At 44.8% G+C, this 16055-nt stretch overlaps 1 protein-coding gene across 1 annotated transcript; it reads right to left on the bottom strand.

Moving 5' to 3' along the window:
* Positions 1–242: 242 nt before the first annotated feature.
* On the bottom strand, positions 243–992 carry LOC141167559 (olfactory receptor 5G26-like). The gene has a single exon (XM_073654950.1). The coding sequence runs from the start codon at positions 990–992 to the stop codon at positions 243–245; it is 750 nt and encodes a 249-aa protein (XP_073511051.1).
* Positions 993–16055: the final 15063 nt, after the last annotated feature.

The following is a 16055-nucleotide window of genomic DNA, read 5'->3' as shown; positions in this document are numbered from 1 at the left end:
ATTTTTGTGCTCATATTATTAATATATATATTCGGTATAATATCGTTTTCTCAATCAGAATACTTGAGATCAGTGGCTCGTGAGCTTTCTTCTATGCCAGTAGCCTGGATGATCCAGACACAACGCTTCCAAATCCTTTCTTCACCCTTTGGATCAAGGCCATGCCTGTGGCCTTGATCCAAAGATTGATTCAGACATCTACATAAGGTTGAAAATGCAAATCTCTTCCTCACTCTTTTATACTAGACACATTTTAGTTTATGAAGAGATTCTGTAAAGTCCTTGTTCCTCAGAGTGTATATAATAGGATTAAGCAGTGGGGTCAGAACGGTATATATCAGAGATAAAATCTTGCTAATGATCAAGGATTTTCCTCTTGTTGGAAAAAGATAAACCGTGAAGAGTGTCCCATAAAGCATGGAAACCACAGTGAGGTGGGAGCTGCAGGTGGAGAAGGCTTTATGTCTACCGATGCTGGATGGGATCTTCATAATGGTGGTGGCAATGTACACATAGGACATCACAATTACAATAAGAGGGCAAAATGCATATATAGCACAAATTATTAGAATCTGTTTATGGATTATGGATGTATCAGAGCAGGAGAGCTGCAGAATGGGTTCTAAGTCACAGTAGAAATGGTCGATAATGTGAGGTCCACAGAAATACAGATAACACATAGGAATTACATAACTTAATGCTATTATAAAAGCAATGAACCAAACTATACAGACAGACAACACACAAAACATGTGATTCATGATAGCGTTATAACGGAGGGGGTAACAGATGGCCAGATATCGGTCATAAGACATCACTGACAGAAGAAGACATTCTGAGGTCTCTGACATAAGAAAGAAAGAAAGCTGGAGGAGGCATCCGATGAAAGTCACAGAGCTTCTCCCATACAGTACAGTAAGAAGAAGAGTAGGAACGATGTCTGTAGTCAGCAGGATGTCACACAATGACAGCTGAGTAATGAAGAAGTACATGGGGGACTGGAGGGTTTTACTCAGTAGAAAGAGGGTAATGATCAGAAAATTCCCTGAAATGGTTGCACAATAAATGAGAACCAAGAGTGAGAAGAACGGGATTTTGAAATTTTGAAGATTTGAAAATCCTGAAAGAAAAACTGATGTAACATTATTTACAAGTCTGGTCTAGAAAAAAAAAATAGCAATTGTGAAATTAGTTATTTGGAAATCCATTTGAAGAAAACAGAAAATGATAATAAAGAAATTAATTGCAGCACAATTTCCCTAAATTATTATTTTAATATTTTATGAAACCAATTATCTTTTCTCCTATATTACAATAAAGGCAAAATCTGCTACTCTCCTTCAATCTTTTATTAGGATTGTGAGTTAAATGTTTAGATTATTTGCATACTTTATGTCAATAAAATAATAATGAAGTAACTAAAAATGTTGATAGAAAAAGGTGAATGTAAGAGAAGTTAAGTAAAAGCTTCATCTCACTAAACAAGTGAAGAAAAAAGATTAACTTTTAATCAAATCTAAAAAAAAACTCTCTTACGTGAGCTTCTTCTCTGCTGTCCATGTGTGCATTTATTTGATATACCATTTAGATAGTCTGACAATATTAGAATTGGAAGAGACAACATGAAACATTAATATAGCTTAACAAGTGCAGGCAGTATAACAGCTACAGTATGTTTTCCTAACCACATTTATAGATTGTCTTGCAAAATACTTCTCTACTGAGACATAATCCATCTGGAATCCTTTTTATTTTTACATCATATTTAGTAATTGTCAAAAAATAATATAAATGCAATAAAAATAGAAAAGCAGAAATAAACTCAATATTATTATTTATTTATATAGTGCCATTGATTCAATGGTGCTGTACATAAGAAGGGGTTACATATAGAGATGAGCGGTGTTCGACTCGAACTGTTCGCCAATCTCAAATTCGAGCTGTTTTGGGCGGTGTTCGAGTCTTTCGACGAACTCAAATGATTTGCAAAAAATCCGGCTGTTCGAGGTTATGTTCGATAACTGTTCGTGCACCAAAAGCGTAACTGGATTTTTGCACAGTAATACTGTTAATCAATGTTAATAGACAGTTTCAGTGTAGAGTGGGCGGGGGGAGGGGCAGGGGATGGATCTCTGTAGAAATAATGCCAATCTCCATTTTATTTTTCTTTCCTGCATTTACAGTGGGGCGGTGCAGTCTGTCAGCCTATCAGCAACACACACACACAGCGAAGTGCTTTTTTTTCACACAAGCAAGGGCATGTGTCATTGGCTGTGTATGTCACATGTCCTTGCCCTATAAGACCCAGCCATTTTCTCTGTCGCCACTATTTTCTCACTGCTGCAGTTGACTATTAGACGGCAAAGCAGCTGCTATGGGCGCTATACAGTATAACTGTGTGAATTGCGAGCGAATTTCCAGTTACATAGAGAGATAGGTTTAGGGAATAGGGACTAGTTCTAATTGCAGCAATTTTGAGGGCTAAGTTACAGCAGTTCATAGCACTTTTTGCCAGGCAGGTCTGTGCCAGTGCTGTGCAAGTGTTTTTCACAGCATTTGGCGAAATGTAGCTCTGCCAATCCTTTTGGGCTTGTAGCAGTGTCTGTTAGTCATTAGAGTAGCCTATCTGTGATGCAAGCTACACCACCTGTGTATCTAATACCAATACCAGCAGGAACGTGGGGGATCTCAGGTCGGCCTTCCACCGTACTCCCTTACCTCCCTCACCCTCTTTCCTTCTTCCGTTCTCCATCTAACCCCTCGGCTCTGTGGTGTCCGCTCTCCCTCCAGCTCTCTCCTTCTCACAGGTGGACTACCACGTGTATTCACACTGTGGCGAATCTTTTGGGCCCAGGCATAAGAAGTCATCGAGGTAATGGATAATATGTGCCCCCTTTGAAACGTCCATGATGACCCATTCGAGGAAGCAACTAAATCCCTCAAATAATGAGCAGGATATGGAGCACCCCAGGGGCAAACAGTGATCTATATAGTATGCTCCTTCCCAGAAGCAGCCCAATAGGCGGACACTATTCAGAGGCAAAGGTAGCAAGTAGCCGGAACGCCCAATCAATGTCTATTTTGGCCATTAGGGTGTCCCTTCCCAACTTCTTGACCCGCCTGATTGCCTTGTCAAAGGAGGTACAGTATATACTACTGTACTTGGGTCCGCGTCGATGTTGTCATTTACTGACCTGCCCCTTGGATATGACATATGGTGGATTAGTCCGAATTGGGTTCCGTTTTTGGCATGACTCCCAACGGGGATACCACTACGTCTTGTAAGTAAAGTGTTCTGAATGGAACCGCCATTCGAGCTAAAGATATTTCTTTTTTTAATTTTCTTGTCACAATGTCTGGGTCTTGGTAGGCTGATTTTAGATTTTTACTCCAGCCTTTCTTGATTTAAGAAGGGCATGACATGCCTATATCTGTGTCTCCTCCTCCTTTTACTCCTCCACCTCTTTTCTTTTCGCATGACTATATGTGCTTGTCACTTTTCCATGTGTTAATTGTGTCTTCTGAGCAGTTTGTCAGCTTTTGGACACCTTTTAAGGTGTTTTCTAAGTGTTTTCTATGTGTTTCTATGTGTTTTTGTTTGCCTGCCATTGGTTTTAACGGTGTTCGACGGTGTTCAACGAACGGTTCGACAACTGTTTGGCGAACATGTCGGTGTTTGACGAACCGAACCGAACCTGAACACTACAGGGGTGGCTCAACACTAGTTACATACCAAACACAGATATCACTTACAGTAAACAAACTAACAATGATAGACTGGTGCAGAGGGAAGAGGACCATGCCCTTGTGGGCTTATATTGTACAGGAACGGGGAAGGAGACAGTATGTTGGGGGGTTGCAATACCTCCGGTGCTGAGGTGGCAGCAAGCAAGGTCATGGCAGGCTATAAGCTTGTTTGAAGAGATGGGCTTTCAGGTTCTGTGTGAAGGATCCAAATGTGGAGATTAATAGGATGTGTTGAGGCACAGAATTCAAAAGGATGGGCGATATTCGAGAGAAGTCTTGGAGGAGATGAACCGGTCGCGCAGCAGAGTTAAGAATGGACTGGAGGGGTGCGAGAGTGTTAGCAGGTAGGCTAAAGAGGAGGATGTTGCAGTAGTAGTCAAAACTAACATTGACCTGCAAGGCTGACTGTCAGGAATTGCCGAACCAGGGGATCACGCACATCTCATGGCTGGTACCAATTTGTCACAAGCCAACACTCCACCGCCTTCAAACATCAAGATAATTATACAATTTGCTCATGATTCATGGACAAGGTCATGGCTTTTTTTGCTACTAGACTGGATATTGGAGAACTTACGATGAGCATATAGTATATACACATCTGATTCCAACACATGAAATATATATACTGTATATTCTTGCACGGTGACCGCCAAGCTCTGTAATAACCAACAAAAAACTAGTTGTTTCCACCAATCATTTATACAGACCAATTGTACACTTGTTGCAGGTAGTGTATAGCTTAAGGGACTCGGATAATAGAGAAAGAGGAACAAAGCAATTCAATTTTATTTATTTAATTCTAAAGTAGTTAGTGTTTATAAAAATATATGAAAGATGTTACAAAATGGGAACCAAACAATACAGTATATACAAGCACATAAAATAATTTCATGGAAATGGCATAGATATCAGAAGAGAGAAGCTCTTCTTTTAGGGAATTGGTACAGAACCACAGCAAACTGTGTCTTCCAGGAATGACAAAGACAATAATTCAAAATCTGCCTTTATTACATAAAGGTTACACCCACATACCACCCCTTGGTGAACTCACATGGGGGCTGGAAATGGGATGTGGCCAGGTCTTTAGAAAATCATGGGATCCCCAATTTTCAGGACATATTCGCCGATGTAGGTCACAGGTGGGAGATAGTAATGCCATATATCTGATCATGATTTTAGCTTTCCATTGATGGGCAACATGGCATATGTAATGTTAACCCTCTGTCCAATATTAATTTGTGTGGCTGATTGGCAGGTCACACATTGATGTAAGTGATTGTGTTACATTTGCCACTTCCTCGAAAATCTGAAAATATGTCTGCCATAGCTATAAGACCTACACCTGTCCTAAAAACCAAAATATTCATAACTAGCCTTCGTCTCCAAGCGTCTGCTTGCAATTGTTTGAACACAGGAATAGAGATGAGGGAACCCATGGATGTTCGGGTTCGCCAGATTAGACGAACATACAGTAAAAAGTTTGGATCAGGTCCGAGCCTAACCTTGAATTTGACCAGAACCAAACCTAATAGAAGTCAAAGAGGACCCAAAATTAGGTGCTTTAAGATGACTGTTAAATTGTCATAGTCAGGGCTAGGGGGCTGCAAAAGGATGCTAAATGAGGGTAAGAGCAGGACAATTGTCCTGCAGACAAATGTGGATAGGCAAATCATTTAAAATAAAACAGAATGAAAAAAATATATATATATTCTTGAACAGGAAGGCGGAGGTACAAGTGGAAGAGGTATTGTAGGTGGATGTGACGGTATAGGTGAAAGAGGCAAGGGAGGAGGGAGCCAACACTGGTTTTGTGGCATTTTTTTACCTTTGTTATGGAACTACTTAAAAGAACAAAAAATAAAAAAACCTAAATAACAACGTAGAACCTGGAGAAAGAGTTCCAAGTGTAGTAGAAGGTTCAGGTGGAGGTTGAGAGGGAAGTGCAGTTGGAAGAGGTGTAGGAGGAGGAGGTAGCAAAAACAGGTTTTATGTTTGTTTTTTTTGGAGGGGGGCTATACTCTGAAAACAGGCAGTGTAATAATCTGCTGGCCACTGTCTGTCTGTATACAGGCCATTTAATACTGTACACTTTTTTTGGTTGAAAACAATGAGTGCATCATATAGGGGTCATGGCCGTGTTGCTGGTAGTGATGGTGTAGTTGCTGCAGGGAGAGAGAGGATGTGGTTAATCTCGGCCTGCTACCTGGACTTTAGAGTCGGAGTCATGGAGTCTGATTCAGTGGCCATTTTGGTGTCATAAGAGTCGGTATAAAATGGACAGTCTCTGGCTTCTAAACTATCTAATATATTTGGTACAGTAGTTCAAGCATGTGCTTTACATTTTATCATAAGAATTTGGGAAAGTTATTAAATGTTCTAGAAATGTCTGTTCTATTCCTGATCTAATGATCTAGGTTTTTAGTTGAGATGAATCTGTGCTGCACTTTATGTACATGGTCAATAGTGAGGCAGTGCTGTTGAGTTTTAGTAGGACTTGTGGAGTCAGTAGTCAGGAAAATTGAGGAGTCCAAGGTTTGGCTTACCAACAACACAGCTCTGCCTGCTATATGCCAAAATGAAACACCTTCCTTTGCTGCTCACAGGCATCAAGGCTTTCTGTGTAATTTCATAGGCACGAGTACCCCTGGATGAAAAGTTAGGCCAGAACAAGTAGAGGTGGTTTTAGATTGGTTGGCTGAGAGTGCCTTCAGGTCCTTTGCTTTGTCTACAAGATTTTGCACCTGCAACCCTTGGGCATCTGTCTTCCACATCACCTCCTTGCAAATCAGACAAGCAGTCTTAGCCCCAAGTGATGCAGCAATCACTTCTGCTTTTTGATGACTCTACTAGATGTGGTTCCGTGGGCCATCCACCTGGAACTCGCCAACAATTGGAAGAAATTGAGTGCACTTATGCTCAATCACTTGTTCTTTTGGAGTTAGAGTGTCTCCAAAAAAAAAATGTTCCCATTATTAGGAAGTGGGTCTCCCATATTGTTTTCCCATGCTGTGAATGCAACGCCTGCCAAAAAATTTGAGGCACTCCAATGCCCCTTGCAAGAGACATAAATATGGTGTTATGGTAGATATGATGGTGGAGGATGAAGATGAGGAGAAGGAAGAGGACAAGAGCAAATAGACAAAATTAGGAAGTGTAAACCCATGTCTGGATGTGAAGACTGAGGTGCATGGGAATATAGTTAGACCTCACAAAAAATGCACTGTATTTGAGTTTATGTTACGCTGCTATCATTTGGTGGTGTTGAGAAGTCTGGCCTAATCCAGCCCTCGTTCATTTTTAAAAGAGTCAGCCTGTCAGAACTTTCACTTAACAGGCGGATGCGGCTATCGGTTATAATTCCACCAGTGGAACTGGAAAATCGCTTTAACAAAACGCTAGAGGCAGAGCAGGCCAGGAACTCCAAGGTGTAGAGAGCCAGTTCATGCCACATGTCCAGCTTGGATACCCAATAATTACAAGGCACAGAGGTATCACGGAGGACGTTGGTACGGTCAGTAAGGTACTCCCTCAGCATCTTTCGAAACATTTCCCTCCTTGTGTGAGTACCCCGCCCCTCAGGGCCTGTGCAATGGGAGGGTCTGACAAAACTGTCCCAGAACTTTGACAGTGTTCCCCTGCCTCTGCTGGATTAGATTTGTGCCTATCTTGCCTTTACTCCTTGGTAGTCCAATGAACTGTGACCTCTGCCACCAGCATTTTCCGATGGGAATATTTTAAATAATTCCACAACAAGGGCCTTCTCGTACTGCACAATTTTATTAAGCCTGTCCGGTGCGAGAATAGGAGACATAAAGTTCTCCTTGTAGCGTGGGTCTTAAAGTGTCACAAACCAGTAATGATTGTCACCCAAAATTTGGAGAACGCGAGGGTTACTGGAAAGCAGTGTAACATAAACTCAGCCATGTGTGTCAGACTGCTAACAGGCAAGACTTCTGTATCCTCACCAAGAGGACGACTGACCATGCTCTCCTCCACATCATACTCCTCCTCCTCCTCCCTGTCTCCAGGCCATCCATGCTGGACAGACGGTATGACATTTGTGCATGTAGTAACTGTATCATGGGCGTCCCTGCCTCCTGCCAGGCAGAGATGCCATTCCCCTCAACGCCGTGGTCCTGGTCTGGCGTCTTCCTGCTCCCATGCTGCTGCTGTGGCGCACACTGCGCGCAGTTTCCCGGGCACTGTGCTTAGGCCACATTCTCCCTCCCTCTTAAAGTGGCCGTGCGCGCTGTCCTAAAGAGTCACTGGCCATTGGCTGGAGAACTTCCCATTTATAAGGCACCTCCTCCAAAATGGAGGTGCCTGTGCAAGGTTGTTTTTTTGCGCTAACACTTTCCTCAGCCCTCAAGTCCCACTGCCTGTCAGTCCTGCCCTCCAGTCTGTCTGTCAGTCCAGCACGCCAGTCTGTCTAACAGCTGTGCCCACCAGCCTGCCTACCTGGAGCACCTGCCAGTTATCTGCCGTGCCCGCCATCCTGCCTACCCAGAGCACCTGCCAAGTAACCTGTCATGTCCGCCAGTCTGCCTACCTGGAGCACCTGCTAGTTACCTACCATGCCCGCCGGCCTGCCTACCGGGAGCACCTGCCAGTTACCTGCCGTGCCCGCCATCCTGCCAACCCAGAGCACCTGCCAAGTAACCTGTCATGTCCAACAGTTTGCCTACACGGAGAACCTGCCAAGTAACCTGCCATGTCCGCCAGTCTGCCTACCCGGAGCACCTGCCATGTTACCTGCCGTGCCTGCCAGCTTGCCTACCCGGAGCACCTGTCTGGCTATCACCCATACCTTCCTGCTTATGTGCCCGGACCACCCGCCAGCCTTCCTGCCGTGCTCTTTTGCTGTACCGATCAGCTCTAGTGATTAGCGAACGTGCTTGCCACTACTCGGTAATCGCCAGAGCATCATGGTGCTCGAGAAGCTTGACGCTCGGCTAGTATTTCAGGGTTGCTCAGGCGGGAGTTCGGGTCACCTCCCTGTGCAAGGTTGTTGTTTGTGTGCTAACACTTTCCTCAGCCCTCAGGTCCCGCTGCCTGTCAGTCCTGCCCGACTGTCTGTCTGTCAGTTCAGCCCGCCAGTCTGTCTAACAGCCATGCCTGCCAGCCTTCCTACCTGGAGCACCTGCCAGTTACCTGCTGTGTCCGCCAGTCTGCCTACCTGGAGCACCTGCCAAGTAACCTGCCATGTCCGCCAGCCTGCCTACCTGGAGCACCTGCTAGTTACCTGCCGTGCCCACCAGCCTGCCTACCCAGAGCACCTGACAAGTAACCTGCCGTGTCCGCCAGTCTGCCTACCCGGAGCACCTGCCAATTACCTGCCATGCCCGCTGGCCTGCCTACCCAGAGCACCTGCCAAGTTACCTGCCGTGCTCGCCAGCTTGGGTGGTCTGGAGTTGGGACCCGGTCCTATTTGTCTACCCTTTTATATGCATTACTTCAACTTTGATATACAGTAAGGTTTTTAATATAGGCAGTATAGGTACCGTCCCAATTTAGGGTCACCTTGCCGCTGGTGGGACGGCTTGTATACTTTTTTTGATCAAAAATAGTTCACTAAGTACCCTATATTTATTATGCAACTTTGCTTTACATTTATATATAATGATGGTAGGGTATGAGATATATTTTTGTCTTTTGTCTTTTGTAGGTTTTGTTTCTTTTTTGTTAGTGTGAACATGCTCCTATTTCTTGCATGTCTACCATCTTAGACCTCAGTTCACATTGCCTGTTTTTTTGTCTTGTTTGCATTCTGTGCAATTTAAGGGTGTGGCATCCCCTTTGTTGAGCTGACTGGTATATATGTAGCTTACCACGGGCCTGGGTGGTCTGGAGTTGGGACCCGGTCCTATTTGTCTACCCTTTTATATGCATTACTTCAACTTTGATATACAGTAAGGTTTTTAATATAGGCAGTATAGGTACCGTCCCAATTTAGGGTCACCTTGCCGCTGGTGGGACGGCTTGTATACTTTTTTTGATCAAAAATAATTCACTAAGTACCCTATATTTATTATGCAACTTTGCTTTACATGTATATATAATGATGGTAGGGTATGAGATATATTTTTGTCTTTTGTCTTTTGTAGGTTTTGTTTCTTTTTTGCTAGTGTGAACATGCTCCTATTTCTTGCATGTCTACCATCTTAGACCTCAGTTCACATTGCCTGGTTTTTTGTCTTGTTTGCATTCTGTGCAATTTAAGGGTGTGGCATCCCCTTTGTTGAGCTGACTGGTATATATGTAGCTTACCACGGGCCTGGGTGGTCTGGATTTGGGACCCGGTCCTATTTGTCTACCCTTTTATATGCATTACTTCAACTTTGATATACAGTAAGGTTTTTAATATAGGCAGTATAGGTACCGTCCCAATTTAGGGTCACCTTGCCGCTGGTGGGACGGCTTGTATACTTTTTTTGATCAAAAATAGTTCACTAAGTACCCTATATTTATTATGCAACTTTGCTTTACATTTATATATAATGATGGTAGGGTATGAGATATATTTTTGTCTTTTGTCTTTTGTAGGTTTTGTTTCTTTTTTGCTAGTGTGAACATGCTCCTATTTCTTGCATGTCTACCATCTTAGACCTCAGTTCACATTGCCTGGTTTTTCATGCTCTTACACTGTAGTGATGAGCGATCGTGCTCGCCACTACTCGGTACTCGCAACATGGTGCTCGACAAGCTCGGCGCTCGGAGAGTTTTTCCGGGTTGCTCGGGCGGAAGCTAGGGTCACTTCCCTGAATGTTTGGCGCTCTTTAGAGAGCCAATCAACATGCAGGGATTTTTGTGCTCAGTTTGCGGTGCGCATGCGCCGGAGGCACGCCGTTCTCGGCCCGGGCACGGCCGTCTTGCTCCTCGCCACGTACTTCCGGGGCACATACCAGGTGCTTCCGCTATGTGCGTTGCCAGGTGACGGACGCTGCCCGCGCGAACGATGCCTGGCGTCCGGCGCATGCGCCGCTCGGCGCTGATCACTTCCGGACTTCCGGTCACGCGGCCTACGATGCGGTCACGTGACCTGTTACCAACCTTTAAAAAGGTCCTGATCTTTTACCCATCTATGCCTCTTGAGAAAGCCCTCTATCCAGGGGCGAAACGCGCGTCGAGGCTCCAATTAGGGCCACCTGGTATCTCTGTCTCTCCTGGTCCTTGGCCTGTCTCTTACTTTTATCTATTATTGCGTTTGGTAAGCGACATCTGATATTTACATTGACACTGCATATTTACCCGTACACTTGTATGGAGCGGTGCATTTGCATGGTGTGTCTTATATCCTTTTGTGCTTGCCCCCTTTTCCTCTTTTTTCCTGAGGAAATTTTTCTCAAAGTATATATATGCTGTATTCATATGACTATGTGCTGCATTTTGTAATCTATTACTACTTCATGTCGCCACCTGTCGTGGCCCTTTTTATATTTGATATTTAATAAAGCTATACTGTTTTTATGCCCATATGTACTCTGTTTCTCCTATTATTATATTTAATGCTGAGTAGGCTTGTGGTAATTACTAGCCATGCATTCTTTAATTGGCGTTTTTGCCACGATCATTTAAAATGAAGGCCCCCTTATGTATATTAACATGCAGGGATTGCCTGTCATGCACTGTAATGCTGTAGCCATGTTGGTTGTGGGCATTACAGTGATTGGCTGGACACACAGCATCATCAGGTCTGCTCGTCACAGTCACTCCGGATCAGACAGAGTAGGGAGAGGTGCTGCAGAGCTAGGGAGAGATTTGCTTGTGTATTAGGTAGTGTATGAAGAAAAACCATACATTACACATATCCACCTTAACAAACAGTCCTTCTGAGGACTAATCCATCTGCAGAGATATCAGGTAGGCAGGGTGTATAGGCAGGCAGTGTATATATCAGACTGCAGTGCAAATAGCACAAGGCTCCATTCCAATTCTGCCTTCTGCTGCTGTTACATATTTGTATACAAAAGCCCAGGTCTCAGGGGCCAGGAATACTTTTCTTTGGATCTTAATCCTCATTATTTGCTTAAAAAGCAATCCAGAGAACACCATTTTTCTGCGACAATTGCTTGTTGGCACTGCAGAATACAGCCAGGTTCTTTCCATATTACAGCGCTAAAAATCCATCTATTGAAAACCGTGTTTTCTCCATCACAAGGATCACATATACGTTTTCAGAAAATACTGCCATTTCTGGCCTCCATTAAAAAAAAATTTCAGTGTGTCAGCAAAGTTTTTGACACTGGTTTGCTGTTTTAAACAGTTACCTACAGGCCAGGTATTTAAAACTGTGTTTTCTCCGTAACACGGATTGCATGTACGTTTTCAGAAAATACTGCCATTTCTGGCCTCCATTAAAAATTTCTTTCAGTGTATCAGTGAAGCAATTCACAAGAGTTTGCTGGTCAAACTACTTAGCTACAGGCAAGGTATTTAAAACTCTAATTTCTCCATCACTGGATCACATATAAGTTCACTCCAAACTCAGTCATTTGTAGTGAGCGTGGAAGATACTGTCCTCCATTTAAAATGGGCACTGCACGTGACATGGGATGGTAATGGTGCATGCAGAGGCCGAGGACAACGCCGTGGGCAAGCTGAAATTGTGCCACAACAAACAACCACATCTTCTCGTCTGACCTTCCTTTTCCCAATTTCTAGGGGACCGCAGCACACCACTATTGAACCGAGAGCTGTGTCAAAAGGTTGTTGGTTGGATAGCGGATAATGCTTCCAGTCACTTAGCCACCACCACCACCACCGTGTCTTCCACATGGTCAAGTCTCAGTAGCCGTGAGTCTGGACTGCATATTCCTCACCCTGATACTCCTTCCTCCCACCATGCCGAGTACCCAGAGACAACTGATCCCACACTTGGACACTCTGAAGAGCTGTTCACTTTTCCATTTATAGATTTGGGCCTCTCGCCAGGTCTACTTGAAACGGGGCAAGAAAATATCGCGTGTAGCTATGCCCAAAAATTTGATCAGCCACGGTCACACGAAGGCAATGGTGGGAAAGTGTCACAAGAGGTGGACGATGATGAGGCACAATTGCCAGAAAGTCAGGAGGAGGACCAGGGTGCAGAAGTGGAAGACGAGGTGGTGGATGATATAGTAACTGACCCAACCTGGCAGAAGGACATGAAGAGCAAGGACAACAGCACACAGGGGGAGGGAGGTAGAGCACCCCAATAGGCAGGAAGAAGCAGTGTTGTGGCCGCAGACAGAAGGCAGGTCACCGTTCCCTGTAACACAAACACAAAGGAAGTTGCCAGTACAACTGTTAGGTCTTCCCGAGTCTGGTTGTTTTTTAAAGACTCTGCTGATAACCCCAAAAAGGCCATTTGAACTACCTGCCAGGCCAGCATCAGCAGGGGTGGCAAAACGACCAGCCTGACCACCACCAGCATGATCAGGCACATGGCAGCAAAGCCCCCGACTTTGTGGGCCGAACCCCAGGGTCCAGGAACAGTGTCGCTGACGGCACACTGGGTTAACATAGTGGAAGCCGGGACCCAGTCGGACCTTGGGACAGAACACGCCTCCCCACGCCAAGGATAGTGGGCCCTAGGTCAATCAGGGTTGCCCCCATAGTCTACAGCTCCTGCACCTCATCCTCCTCAGCCTCCTCCTCCTCCTCAGCCTCCATCTCTGAAATGACCACATCAGTCACAAGCTGGAAGCACTGTAGCACTGCCTCGGCCAAGCGGCAACAGGCTGTGCTAAAGCTAAAATGCTTAGGTGACAAACCTCACAATGCTGAAGAGTTGTGGACAGCTCTGAAAGAGCAGGCAGATCTGTGGCTTACACCGCTGAACCTACAGCCAGGCATGTTTGTGTGTGAAAATGTCCAGAACCTTGTAGCGGCTCTGAGGTGAGGCGAGCTCACACACGTACCATGTCTGTCCCATATGCTTAACCTCTTGGTTCATCAGTTTCTCAAAACCTACCCGGAGCTGCCAGATCTGCTTTTCAAAGTACGCCACCTGTGTGCCCATTTTAGAAAGTCACCTACAGCTTCCGCCGCCCTTGCCGTGTTTCAGCAGTGTTTGCAGCTTCCGGCTCACTGTCTGGTGTGTGATGTCCCCACACATTAGAACTCTACACAGCAGATGTTGGGAAGGATTTGTGAGCAGAAGAGGGCAGTTGTTGAGTACCAGCATCAACAAGGCCAACGGTATACAATTCAGACTCCACACATAAGACCTCAGGAGTGGACAAGGATGTCAGACATATGTACCATCCTTCAAAACTTTGAGGACTCCACCTAGATGGTGAGCGGTGATGACACCATAATTATCATCACCATCCCGCTTCTCTGTCTTCTGAAGCGCTCTCTGCTCACAATCAAAGAGGATGCATTGCAGGTGGAGCATGATGAGATGGAGCAAGGAACCATGCAGGGTGATTACATACAGCCAAGCCTCATCTCATCCCAATGTGGTTTGGATGACAATGAGGAAGAGGAGGAGGAGGAGGAAGGACAGGAGCTAGTTTCATGCATTATAGACGGTACTACCTGCACAGCTGTCATACCGTTTGCTCACCGTGGATGGCCTGAGGACAGAGAGGTGAAGGAGGAGGAGGAGAGCATGGTCAGTCATCCTCTTGGTGAGGACACAGAAGTCTTGCCTGTTAGTAGTCTGGCACGCATGGCTGAGTTTATGTTATGCTGCCTTTCCCATGACCCTTGAGTTCTCAAAATTTTGGGTGACAGTCATTACTAGTGTTGAGCATTCCGATACTGAAATATCGGGTATCGACCGATATTCGCTGTATCGGAGTTCCGATACTGAGTTCCGATACTTTTGCAATATCGAAAACCGGAATCGGAAGTTACCATAAAGCATTCGCTCTGCAGTGTCTCTGAAGGATGACAAGCTGATTGGCAGCGCTCAACTGCGATCCAGCCTGTCATCAGAATGCCATCTCAGCGTGGGAGAATACTCCTGCTCAAGAGCTGTTCACAGTGAAACATCAAAAGCCCGCAATTCATCAGTGGCATACACTGGTACCCAAGAATTTAGTACAGAAAGAATAAAGCTTCACACATAGATTAGATAGAAACATGTCAGTCACATATATAAGAAGTACAGTGACAGTGTTGGTTACTGTACTTGTCATTTAGTGTTAAAGGATTTATTCAAAAAAATAATAGTGTTTTCATGCACCATCTCTTTAAAAAAGCTGGCCGGCAATTCAGCAGCGGTACCCGACAATTTAGAACTGAAAGAATAGAACATAACACAGAAATTAGATAGATAGAAACATGTCAGTCACATATATAATAAGTACAGTGATAGTGTTGCTTACTGTACTTGTCATTTAGTGTTAAAATAAAGGATTTATAAAAAAAAAATTGGCGTGGGGTTCCCCGTAATTTCAGTCTCTAGCGGAGGTTAAGCAGATGGCTGGGGCAGATGTTTGAAGCCTGGGAAGGGGATAATACCCACGGAGCTTCCCAGGCTACAAATATCAGCCCCCAGCTGAATACCTAGCCTATACTAGCTATTAAAATGGGGGACCCCAAAAAAATTATGTGGGGTCCCCCCTATTTTAATAGCTAGCAAAGTCTAGGCAGGTTAGTAAGAGAGAGGCATCTATAAGACACCCCCATTTGTAACCCCATAGTCAAAGTTTAAAAGAAAACACAGACACCCAGAATAAAATCCTTGAATTGAAATAAAGACACAATTCTTTATTGTTCTAAATTAAACCATACTCACCATCACACCCATTCCAGCTGAAGCCAACGATCTCCTGTAATAAAAGTAAAATAATAAACCAACCTCATCCTTACCTTTACATGGCTCCCAGGACGGCTCCAGCTCTGCTACATTCACATGACAGGCTGGATCGCAGGAGAAAGCTGCCATCTAGCCTGTCATGTCGAAGACACTGAGCAGCGCAGGCATGCTTGCGCTCCTCAGTGCCTGGCTGTGACGGCATCCAGATGAGCCGAGGTCATGTACAATGAACTCGGCTCACCTCAAGCACGTCACTGACAATGTGGGAGAATTCTCCTGCGCATGCGTGCATGAGCGCTCTCACGCTCACCGCAAGTGCAGGAAAATTTTCCCACACTGTCAGTGACGTGCATGAGGTGAACTGATTTCAATGCGGTGAGCGTGAGAGAATTCTTCTGCGCACATGGCAAGCGTAGGATAATTCTCCCACGCTGTCAGTGGCGTGCATGAGGTGAGCCTAGTTTATTGTACATGATCTCGGCTCATCTGGATGCCGTCACAGTCAGACACTGAGGAGCGCAAGCATGCCTGTGCTTCTCAGTGTCTGTGGCATAAC

Source organism: Phyllobates terribilis, unplaced genomic scaffold (assembly GCF_046119375.1).
Source record: "Phyllobates terribilis strain yellow unplaced genomic scaffold, ASM4611937v1 Scaffold_11__3_contigs__length_659146591, whole genome shotgun sequence".
Classification (NCBI taxonomy): domain Eukaryota; kingdom Metazoa; phylum Chordata; class Amphibia; order Anura; family Dendrobatidae; genus Phyllobates; species Phyllobates terribilis.
Note: the sequence above shows the minus strand (reverse complement) of the source record. Positions and strands in the feature narration are given on the sequence as shown.

What these genes read in the sequence shown, in the direction of transcription:
- LOC141167559 (XM_073654950.1), bottom strand. Translation starts at nt 992, where the DNA reads ATGTACTTCTTCATTACTCAGCTGTCATTGTGTGACATCCTGCTGACT.